Source organism: Microtus oregoni, unplaced genomic scaffold, assembly GCF_018167655.1.
Source record: "Microtus oregoni isolate MIOR12 unplaced genomic scaffold, Mior012 000008F_ref0000371, whole genome shotgun sequence".
NCBI classification, from domain to species: Eukaryota; Metazoa; Chordata; class Mammalia; order Rodentia; family Cricetidae; genus Microtus; species Microtus oregoni.
In genome coordinates this window covers 22,759,884-22,771,636 of record NW_024543067.1, presented here as the reverse complement: position 1 = coordinate 22,771,636, position 11,753 = coordinate 22,759,884, and the positions used below count along the sequence as shown (strand labels likewise).

The 11,753-nt window shown below is 43.1% G+C and overlaps 1 protein-coding gene across 1 annotated transcript; it reads right to left on the bottom strand.

Moving 5' to 3' along the window:
- Positions 1-7,910: 7,910 nt before the first annotated feature.
- Positions 7,911-8,237, bottom strand: LOC121452006 (60S ribosomal protein L31-like). The gene has a single exon (XM_041657865.1). It carries the CDS (start codon positions 8,235-8,237, stop codon positions 7,911-7,913), a length of 327 nt encoding a protein of 108 aa, XP_041513799.1.
- Between the last annotated feature and the right edge of the window lie 3,516 nt (positions 8,238-11,753).

Here is an 11,753-nt window from a genome sequence, read left to right as displayed (position 1 = left end):
CATATAGAAGAATCTACCAGCCCTTGGAATTCTCCTGTATTTGTGGTTAAGAAAAAATCAGGTAAATGGAGGATGGTGACAGATCTCAGGGCCATCAACAAGGTTATTCAACCTATGGGCCCTCTGCAATCTGGAATTCCTTTGCCCTCTTTATTACCAAAAGAATGGCCTCTCATAGTTATTGATTTAAAGGATTGTTTTTTCACTATACTGATGGAGGAAGGTCATTGGCTAATAAAGGAACTGCCTTGGCCCATTTTATTGGTTAGAAGATAGGTGGGAGGAGTAAACAGAACAGAACGCTGGGAGGAAGAGGAAGTGAGCTCAGACTCGACAGCTCTCCTCTCGGGAGCAGATGCCTCAGGGAGACGCCATGCTCCCAGCTCCCAGGCAGATGCATGTTATGAAGCTCCAACCCAGGATGGACATAGGCTAGAATCTTTCCGGTAAGACCGGTTCTCACAGATTATTAGAGATGGGTTGATCGGGATGTGAGAATTAGCCTGTAAGTGCTAGAGCTAAAGGGCCAAGCAGTATTTAAATGAATACAGTTTGTGTGTTGTTATTTCGGGCATAAGCTAGCCGTGGGGGCGGCTGGGGTGCTGGGGACGCAGCCCCGCCGCCCTTATTACTACACTATACCTTTGCAAAAAGTAGATAGAGAAAAATTTGCCTTCACAGTGCCTACTTATAACAATTCTCAACCTTTGAGGAGGTACCACTGGACCGTTCTCCCCCAGGGTATGTTAAAGAGCCTTTCTTTTTGGCAGAACTGGCCTTGGGGCAAAGAAATGCCCATACCTCAACCACTGACAAAGATACAGAGCATGCATCAATGGATAAAACAGGACTGTCATATCCTGCCAAGACAGGGTAAGATAGTTTTGAAAAGTTGCTTGCCTTTAATAATGGTATGTCACTTATGTTAGACCTTAGCCAAAATTGGTTGACTCAACATTGCAAACGAGACTCTGGGTGATTGCCCAGGTAGTCAGTTGTCTCTGTCAATTGTTGCACATTTTGGATATATCTCGTTTGTTGAGTAGTGTTTATTCCCTTCTCAGATCTTTGACTGAGTTGAAGATTATATAATTGTAGTTACTCTTTACATTATTTGGACTCCTTAAGATAGAATGTTTAGCAAAGCTTTTGTTCTCAATATTGTTTGTTATATTTATTATTTGTTGTTATTGTATGTCATTGTATTTGGTTTAGTTCTGTCTTATTTAGACAAAAAGGGGAGATGTAGGGATAAGTCCCGCCCCTTGGGGGGCATGTTCGCCTCGGGCTAATGTCTGCCTATAAATTTGGCGAGCGTGCTCCGAGCTGTCTCTTCTGCTTTCCTGGTCTCCGCGGGAACGGTGGTTCTGTAAGTCTATTTCTACATTAAAACTATATATATTTTTACAATCTGTCTGCATTCGTTTACGCCGCTACACTGGTTGGATTATACAATTTTATCAGACGCTCAGGGAGCCATCTGGCATTTTGAGCCTTGGTATCATAAATACATGCATGGCCTTTTCCCCAAATAAGCACAGGGTCGGGGCCAGCCCAGGCACCCAACAAGGGGTCCTTCCAAAGGGCTTGTGCATAGGTAAATTGGGTAGAGGGGTGCCACAATCTGTCTGCAGCAGACCTCCCCTGATTGTCCAATGTTAGGAAATTGAGCACAAAGAGAGCATGGGCCAAGATTATCTTAGCCTTACCTTTTATGGGGTAAAGGGTCTCTTGTGCCATTAATTTAGAGATGGTATGCTTAAGTGTCTGATTGGCATGTTCAACAATGCCCTGGCCTTGTGGATTGTAGGGAATACCAGTACAATGTTTTATATTTAACTGGGCACAGAATTGTTTAAATTTCTGGCTAGTATAACCAGGTCCATTGTCAGTCTTAAGTATTTTGGGTTGTCCCATTGCAGAAAATGTAAGAAATAAATGGGCAATAACCTGTTTAGTGGCTTCCCCTGTCTGAGCGGACGCATACAGGAAGCCACTATAAGTATCAATATTAACATGAACATATTTAAGTTTACCAAAGGAAGGGATATGAGTAACATCAATTTGCCATAGTTCCCCTGGGATCAGGCCCCGAGGATTGACTCCCCAATGGGGTTCAGGCAAAAGGGTCACACAATTCTTGCAGTTTTTAACAATTTGTCTGGCTTGTTCTCTAGTTACACCAAATCTAAGACACAAGATTGAGGCATTAAGATGATGAAGCAAGTGAGCAGCCTGAGCCTCCTGCACGGGATCCTGTACAGAGACCGAGGCTACTAAACAAGTGCTCTTGTCTGCCAATTCATTTCCCCGTGTCAAAGGTCCAGGCAAACCCGAATGTGCTCAAATATGGCCCACAAAAAATAAATATGAGTGGTCTCTAATTAATCTTTGAATTTTGGAAAACAATTGAAATGTAGGTGTTGAAGGCTGAATGGTAGGGACCATTTCGAACATATTGGCTATCAGAGAACAAATTAAATTCGTGGTGGCGGATCAATTGGAATATGGTGAATGCTGCAAACAATTCTACCATCTGGGCAGATCTATATGGGGTATCAATAGAGTAGGCCTTATCATTAATAACATATGAGGCTTTTCCATTTTTCGAACCATCTATAAAAACAAACAAGGCATTTGGGATGGGCCGCAGGCATGTGTTCTTTAAAAATGTAAAAGATGTGATATTAAGAAATTGGATAAGCTTGTTCCCTGGCATGTGAGTATCAAGCTTTCTGTGGAATCCAGCAAGTAACACAGCCCATTCATCATGCCTCTGCTGTAGCCAGACAATTTGTTGTCCCGAATATGGGGTGACGGTAATGTCAGGGTCGCGGCCAAAATAGTGAACTGCAGTCTTAATTCCTGAAAACAGGATTTGGTTTACCAAGAAGCGATAGGGGGACAAGACTTTGGGTGAGGTAGCAGATGCATAAACCCATAGAAGTGGTTGCTCCTCTTGCCACAGAAGTCTGGAAGGCATATAGTCAGTGGTGAATACCAACAAATAAAGAATTTTTGAGGGATCAAAGTATCCTATGCCTTGCTGAGATATAGCTTCCTCTACTTTTACAAGTGAAGCTTCTGCCTCTGGTGTGAGACTCCTGGGAGAGCTGGGATCGGGGTCCCATTGTAATATGTTAAACAATGGTTTTAAATCTCCTGTTGTGAGTCGGAGATAAGGGCGTAGTCAATTAATATCGCCCAAGAGTTTTTGAAAATCATTTAAACAATTACTTTGGTTCTTTTAATATGAATCTTTTGTGTATGAATCAAGGTTGGGTCCAATTGAAATCCCCAAAATAAAAAGGGATAACAAGTTTGAATTTTCTCTGGAGGTATAATAAAACCTCTATCTTGTAAGGCTAAAACTAAATCTTGAGCTATTTGATTTACTACCTCAATCTTATCAGCAGCTATCAATACATCATCTGTATAATGAAGAACATAGGCAGTGGGATATAGCAATCTTATGGGTTTCACAGATTGAGCTACAAAACGCTGACACGGGGTGGGAGAGTTAGCCATGCCCTGGGGCAGGACTCGCCATTGAAACCGTGGATTTTGGCCAGCATGATTGATAATTGGAATAGAGAACGCAAATTGCTAACAATCAGCGGGATGCAAAGGGATAGAAAAAAAGCAATTTTTTATATCAATAACAATTTTATGAAATCCTTTGGGAATAGCAACTGGTGACAGCAAGCCAGGTTGTAAAGCCCCCATGGGCATCATGGTCTTATTAACCTCCCTTAGGTCCTGTAACAGTCTCCAGTCCCCATTTTTCTTTCTAATAACAAAAATGGGGGTGTTCCATGGGGATGTGGAGGGCTCAAGATGTCCCTGCTCTAATTGTTCTTGCACCAACTGCAGGGCAGCATGAACCTTTTCCTGAGGCATGGACCACTGGTCTATCCAGACTGGGTCATTAGTCCTCCAAGATATATCAGCCTGGAGTGCAGGAGGATCAGTGGTCTTTATGAATAAAGGTCTGCACCTAAGCCTAAGCGACCTGGGTGCTGGTTAACAGCAATAGGGTCTGTAGGTCCCTGTTTTTCCTTTCCTAATCCTTTACCCGGGAGGAATCCCATATTAAGCATCTGTTTGGTGACAACTTCATTAGGGCTAAGCATAATAACTCCCGTTTGTTTTAAGATGTCCCTTCCCCAGAGGTTAACTGGGGAAGGCTAAATGGTGCCTAAATTGCCCTCTTTATCCTTCCAGCTTAACAACTTGGAGCTTTGTAGAGTACTCTGGGTTTTTCCTATACCTTGTAAGTGGGTGGCGTTGGAGTCTACAGGCCATGCCTTAGGCCAATATCTAGATGATAGAACAGTGGCATCTGCACCCGTGTCTAAAAGGCCCTGGAATTGTTTATTATTTAACCATAATGTCATCATAGGTCGAGTATCAGAAAGCTGTTGCACCCAATATATGTCAGAAGAGCAGGGGCTAGAGGCACCACGCTCATTTCCTTGGCAGGGGAATTTTCCTATCATAGGCAATGGCAGGGCTTGTGCTATGCGATGTCCAACTCTAAGAGTTAAGGGGCCCTCAGTAGCAGTGGCAAGTAATTTAATTTCTCCTTCATAATCAGCATCAACTATAGAGCGAATAACAGAAAGCCCCTTTAGAGAGCATGAAGCTCGCCCTATAATGAGATAAAACATGCCAGGAGGAGGAGGGTCATATAGACTGGTCTCTATAATTGTGGTCCCATCCTCGGGGGGTTATAATCCGGGTGGAGTAGGGACACAAGTCAAATCCTGTGCTCCCTGGGGTAGCCCTGAAAAGGGGTTTTGACGTTGGGTCATCTCCCTTATATTGGGTGTCGTGGTTCGAGCTGGCTGGTACAAAGTTGGTGAGTAAGGGCCCCCGATCGGGGCCCCTTTCCCGTTTCCCTGAACCTCAGTGGCGAAGGCAGGGGTTAGGGGGTTGCCCAATATATCAGCCTTGGATTTGCACTCACTTGCCCAATGTATGCCCTGCCTGCATCGGGGGCAGGGTCCCGGGTGACCACCCCTTCTATTCCCAGGACCATTTTGATTATTCCCAACCATTTGTCGAGAGGGGCATTCCCTTGAAAAATGTCCCAATTGACCACAGATGAAACATGTCTTCCATTGGGGGCGAGAGTATCCCCTTTGTCCCTGAAATACTGAGCCAATGGCCAGGCTGATTGACTTTGATAGCTGATGGCCAAAATTATCTACCTCATTACACACTTTAATCATACCAGAAACATCAATGTCCCTCATTTTTCCCCTTAATGCATCTTTGCATGCAGTATTTGCGTTTTTGAAGGCTAGTTGTTTGACCAAAGTCCCTTTCATTTCCTCCGGCCCCAAGATCCTTTCTGCTGTTTCTTGGAGCCGACCCATGAACTGGGCATATGGCTCCTGAGGCCCGTGAATGATCTTAGTGAGTGGGGTGGTAGTGCCGCCAGTAGAGGGAACTGCCCTCCAGGCTGCCAGGGCTGCCTGCACTGTCTGGGAAAGTATTCCCAGTGACAATCCCCTTTGTCTCCCTTCATCTGCAATTTTACCCTGGCCAGCGATTTTATCAGCTGTCCAGGAGGCAGTCTGACTTAGTGGGTTTTTTCTATTGTTGTTAGCAAAGACCTCAGCCCTATCGAGAAACTCAGTCTTCCAGGTCAGATATTGTCCTCTAGTTAGCACTGACTGAACCACCTTGCCCCATTCTATGGGCAACATAAATCCTTCCCCTGATAATCCCTCCAATATGGAAAGAGTAAAAGGTGCATTTATTCCATAGTTTTTAACAGCTGAGTGAAGGTCTTTCATATGTTTAATTTTTAATTTTTTATATATGGGCTGAAAGGTTTCACCTTCACTTTGTTCAGGATCCTCCTCAGAATCAGAGGCCACCTGATTTTGATCATAATTCTCCTGGTCTTCTGTGGTATCAGGGTGGAGCTCAGCACCTTCTGCTTGTCTAGCTCATGACCTAGTCATAACTGGATAGGCCATTTTATGATTAAGTCTAGAGTTTTCCCGTTTGTCTAAAATCATGCCTTTTCCCATAGTTAATTGTTAAGTCCTGAATCTGAGAGGAAAGGTCTGAGAGTTCATGCTGTAATGTAAGCACTTGCTTGAGACCTCTTATTTGTGCCTTAAGGGCAGCTTTTGTATTAAACAATTCCTGAACCAAAGGAGTGGGTAAAGGCATGCTATTGGGAATGGTCAGAGCATATGGCGGCGGCTGCGGAGTCCTTTTTGGCTGACCAAGGAAGACGCGGGGAACCCTATCTCCTCTACCATACCTTCCTTCCTTATATCTAGCTACTTCTAACTTATTTTTGGACTCTGAATCCAAAGGCTTCTCCGGACTTCGAATCCAATGATCTGAGTCCTGCTGGCTGGGTTTGGTTTCATTTTTAAAAGTGGCCAGCAATTGATAAATGCCTTTAGGCGATTTTTGACTCTTATCTCCAGCAGGCACAGTTTCCTCTTGGGGAGCTGCTGTAGAATTAATAGGTCCTGAGGAGGGGTCCTCAGGAATACTAATAAAAACTGAAGGACACGGGGAAGTACACCCCTTCTCGATGTCTTTACGAGATGGTGGGTGGGTTGCCTCTAAGAATTCAGTAACTATTGACAGGAGACGGGAACTGTCTTCTCCATTTTCTGGACTATTTATGATGTCCCTGATTAGGGACCAGTAAGTAAAAACAACTTCTGGCACAGAATCACCTGCTTTTATCATTTTACTAAGATTTTTACCCACACTGTCCCAAATGTTAGGGTGTATTTCTGGGCTGGTTAAAACTAACCAGGGGCATATTTCATCTATAAAACAGAAGAATTTAACTAAATCTCTTTTTTTGACACTTACTCCTCTCACCCTGAGTGATTACTTAAATTCCTGTATGAATTTCTCTTCCTTTGAAAGTGATTGTCCCATGTCTTATTGGACGACAGTAATCCTGCACCTACCTTGTCCTGCAGATCTGTCCGAGTCCTACAGCCGCAGAACCTTTTCTTCTTGTTGTCATCCCGAGACTGCGCATCATCGTCCGATAGTTAGCCGTGCTCCGAGTCGCTGGTTCGGGCGCCACTGTAGACTGCCCTGGCAGGTCAGTTAGTCTAGGGGTTGTAACCCGCCTGGCAGGTCAGTTATTCCAGGGTCCCGGAGAGGCACTATCTGAAAAGACATGGGTGGGAGAGAGGAAGAAGGCCAAGCAAGGTGTGTCAAAGCCTCTGTTTATTAGCGTCATGGTTGCAGCTTATATAGCCCCTGGATGAGGAATTTGGGTTGGGATGGGGGGGCAGGAAGGAATCTTGCAGCGTAGGTTTGAGCCAGTCACAAGGTCGTCGGCCAGGAGGTTATGATCGGTCAGGTCACGATTCCTCGGTCAGGAAGCCAGGAGTTGACACACCTAGTTATCTAGATAGTTGGAATGTGGGGCGGGTTCCGCTAACTGATAGCTCTCAAGATAGTTGGGTGTGGGGTAGGCTCTGCCAACAAAACAGGTCTAAATACCATTGGGGTGTGGGGCTCTCCGCAAACTCCCCAGGACAATGGTCCCTGCAATATTTTTGGGGGGAAATGGCTCCTGACATGCCAGGGGCTGGTGTGTAACCCCCGAATGAAACAATTTTTTCCCCAGAACAAAAGCAAAGAGATTTTTCTGTGGTGTGTTTATTAATAATAAATGTCAAATTTTGATTATTTTAAGTTGAAAATTTAAAGTATTTCATGTTTATTTAAAGAGAAAGCTATTTTATGATAAAAATACTTTTATTCAACTTTATAAATTTTTAAAAATCTTTTTACTTTTTTTGAAGGCAGTTCTCCAACTTTATTTGAGATTCTGTAGGTTAGTTCTTATCCACATTGACTGTCTGTAGACTTTTGAATGTGGTAACAGACACATAAGTTACCAATGTTTAGAGCTTGTTTGGTGAGTCCTCATCCTCATTACATTTTCTGGACAAACGTACCCGGATACGGTATGGAACACTCCTTATTCCTTTGGCCCATAGGGCTTTGTTGAGCCTGGTATCAATCTGCACATCTGGAGTCCCCATCTCCTTCATGGCAAATTTCCAGATTTCTTTGAGAGCCCTAGGGGCATGCTTCTGGATGAACTTTGAGTGCCCTAGGGGCAAACCATGGATGTGCTTGTGAATGTTGATGGTGTTTTCTTGAGTCACCACCTTGTTGATGGCAGAATGGCACTTCTTCTTCTCGCCACCCTTCTTTGCAGGAGCCATTCTGCCTGGTCCAAGCTGGAAAGCATCTTTTTACTTTTTAAGCACAGTTTTCAGCTTGATTAAAGTGTAGTAAGTATGCATCATAGTCTACACTTTTGTACTAGACAGCTCTCCCAAATATCATGGGCACTGACAACTCCAGCCCTGCATTCTGCTGGGGAATGATAAGGACTTTATTTTAATAGAATTTGGAATGGTGTCAGAATTCAAGATTTCATTACTATAGCAACAGCAAACAATGGAAACACTAAATGTCAAACAAATTCAATGTTACCATAGTAACAATCAGTTGTTTTAACAAATACATTTACTGTTCCTTTCTGGTCATTTTATCTAATATGCTCATCAAATATGAATACTCAAAAAGAAGGAAAGTTCAAAATTGTTTTTTTTTTAAAGAAAAACTCTTCAAGAGACAAAAGCAATTTATTTCACTGTCTTTTATTTAATAAGAAACTCACGTGATTCAGAAAGACAACCCTGTAAGGGAAATAGAAAGTCTCAGCTTTGTTCCAATCAGTATTCTTCCATTCTTATTTACTGTCAGGAAGACTGAAGTGTGGCATTTAAACCACGTCTGCACTGCTGTTGAAAGACATTTCAAACCAATCTTCCTAAACAGCTGAATAGAGGCAATTCTGCCATATGAAAGAGGAAATATTCTGTCTCCAAGACTCAATCCTTTAGGCTCCTCCCTAGCAGTTCAACAGAACACCCGCTGTGACCTCCCCTCCCCCACCCCTCCCTTACTCCTTGTGGATCCCACACACCATCCCTTCCTGTCTTCTTTCCCCACCCTATTGCTGTATCCCAGCCCCAAACTCAGGCAGACTCCCTCCTGCTCACCCACACACAGGCCAAGACTGCCAGAAAGCTAGGTTTGCAGCTTGTAGACCTTCCCCACTGTCTTTCCTCTCCCAGTCCCTCAGGATCCTTTCTAGATCTTTAAGAGATTACTATATGTGGCCTCTTTTCCTCCCTGTCCACAACTCCTAGGGGTCCCATGGTCCTTCCACTCCTGACCTTCTTCCCCAAGCTCATCACTTTATCCCATCCTCCAAAACCAACAGAGCAGGCAAGTAAGAAAGACCACACACAGACGTCATACTCTCTGAAAAGCCAGAGAAAAAAACAGAAGCCAAGGAACAAAATACCGGCCCAACAAAAACAGAACTCTGCACCTAGACCTCTAATTACTCCAAACCCAGATGCCTAGATGCCAGTATAAGAACGCAACCAGTAGCAGCCAGGATAATATGTCTCCACTACAACCCAGCTATCCTACCACAGCAGGCCCTGAATATTCCAACATAAGCGAAAAATAAGAAAAGGGCCTTAAAACAAACTATAAGAAGATGATAGAGGTTCTTGAAAAGGAAATAAATGAATGAATCCTGTAAAGAAAGCCAAGAAAACACAAACAACAACAACAACAAAAAACTATTCAAGACCTGAAGATAGAAATGGAAGCAATAATGAAAACACAAACTGAAGGAGTTCTGGAAATGAAAAATTTAGGAATGCAAACAGGAACTGCAGAAAACAAGCTTCACCATAGAATACAAGAGATGGAAGAGATAATCTAAGGCATTGAAGATACAATGAAAAAACTGGATACAACATTCAAAGAAAATGTTAAAACTAAAAACATTCCCAATGAAAAACTTCCAGGAAATCTTGGACACCTCAAAAAGACCAAAGGTAAGAATAATAGGAAGAAAAAGGAGAAGATTCCTACCTCAAAGTCCCAGAAAAAATTTTCAACAAAATCATACAAGAAAATTTTCCTAACCTAAAGAAGGATATGCCTATTAAGGCACAATAAGCAAAGAGAACACCAAATAGATTGAACCAGAAAAGAGAGTTCCCTGGATGCATAATGAAACAAGAAACATACAGAACAATGAAAGAAAGATTATTAAAAACTACAAAGAAAAAAGATCAAGTAATATATTACATATATATGGGGAGGGATCAGGTGCCAGGGGAGATGGGATGGAAGTAGAGAATGAGGGGAGAGATGGCTGGAAGTGAGGGGCATTTGGGAGGCATTGTGGAAACCTAGTAGAATGGGAATGTTCTAGAATTTGTGAGAGTGATGTTATTGATGACCCCTAATAATAGGGGATCCAGAGTCTCAACTGGCCATCTCATTGCCAAGCAAGACTTCCAGTGATAGGAAGGGTTAAATTAAATTCAGGGGTCCCATGGAGATACCCAGACAATCCAGGCTGATGCTAGGACAGAGGTTTGCTTTCTGTAAACTGACAGCAAGGCCCCATTGCTGAGGACAACATCCACACAGTTCAGTGAACTTAGAAAGGTTAAGCAGTGCCTTCACGGAGACATCACCCCTACATTCCAGTGTCTTTGTTGCAGATAAGTACTCTGCAGGCTTCCAAAAGACAAAAATGGAAATGAACCAACAAAATCTTTGACCAATAATCTATCCTGCCTGTTCATCTGTGCTGGGGGAATAGTAGTATAGAATCTGTTGGAGTGACCAACCAATGTCTAATTTAACTTGAAGCCTACTCCATGAGAGGAAGTCCATGCTGACACTGCTCAGATAGCCAGGAACCAGAGACTGGAGAACCCAAAGGTATAGGGTAGAACCAAACAAGACTGATCTAGAAAAAATCAAGAAAATGATTTCTAATAATATTCTGCTATACTCTAGATTAGTACCTTCTGGTAAATTCTTCATCAGAAAGACCTCCTCAGGCAGTAGATGGAAGTTGATACAGAGACTCACAGCCAGACATTATGTAAAGAGCCTAAATTTGAGGTCTCTATTGGGTTGCTCTTTTAGGATCTCAGGGAATAATATGGGGGGTGGGCAGAAGGACTGTAAGAGTCTGAGGAGATGGAAGACACCAGAAGAACAGGCCACTGAATTAAATAATCAGGGCACATATGGGCTCACATAAACTAAGGGGGCAGGCACAGGGCCTACATGGGTCTGCATCAAGTCCCTTGCTTCTGTTATGGTTGTTAGCTTGGTGTTTTTGTGGGATTTCCACCTGTGGGAGCTGTGTAACTCTGACTTTTTCACCTGAATTTAGGACTCCTTTCGTCCTGTTAGGTTGCCTTGTCTAGATTTGGGGTGAGAGGTTTTTTTTGCCTCATCTTACTGTATTTTGTTTTGTTGTATTTGGTTGTCCCTTGGAGGCCTGCTCCTTTCTGATGGGAGAAGGAGGGGAGTGGATCTGAGGGATAGGGGAGATGGGAAGGAGCTAAAAGTAGTGGAGGAATGAGAACTGTAATCTGTTTGATTAGAGACGAATCCGTTTTCAAGAAAGAGAGGAACAAAGGGAGGAAGAAAGGAAGAAAAAAAAGGAAAACCTTTTTCCTTTAAAGTGCTAGTAGTATGTAACATGAAAGCATGCTTGTTGGGGTTTCTGTCCTGCCCAGTTCCCACAGCCAGTATGTCCCAAAGAAATTCACACAAAGAGTCTATATTAATGATAACCTGATTGGCCCATTAGCTCAGGCTTCTTATTAGCTCTTATCACT

Coding starts and splice junctions, on each gene's coding strand:
- LOC121452006 (XM_041657865.1), bottom strand. CDS start 8,237: ATGGCTCCTGCAAAGAAGGGTGGCGAGAAGAAGAAGTGCCATTCTGCC.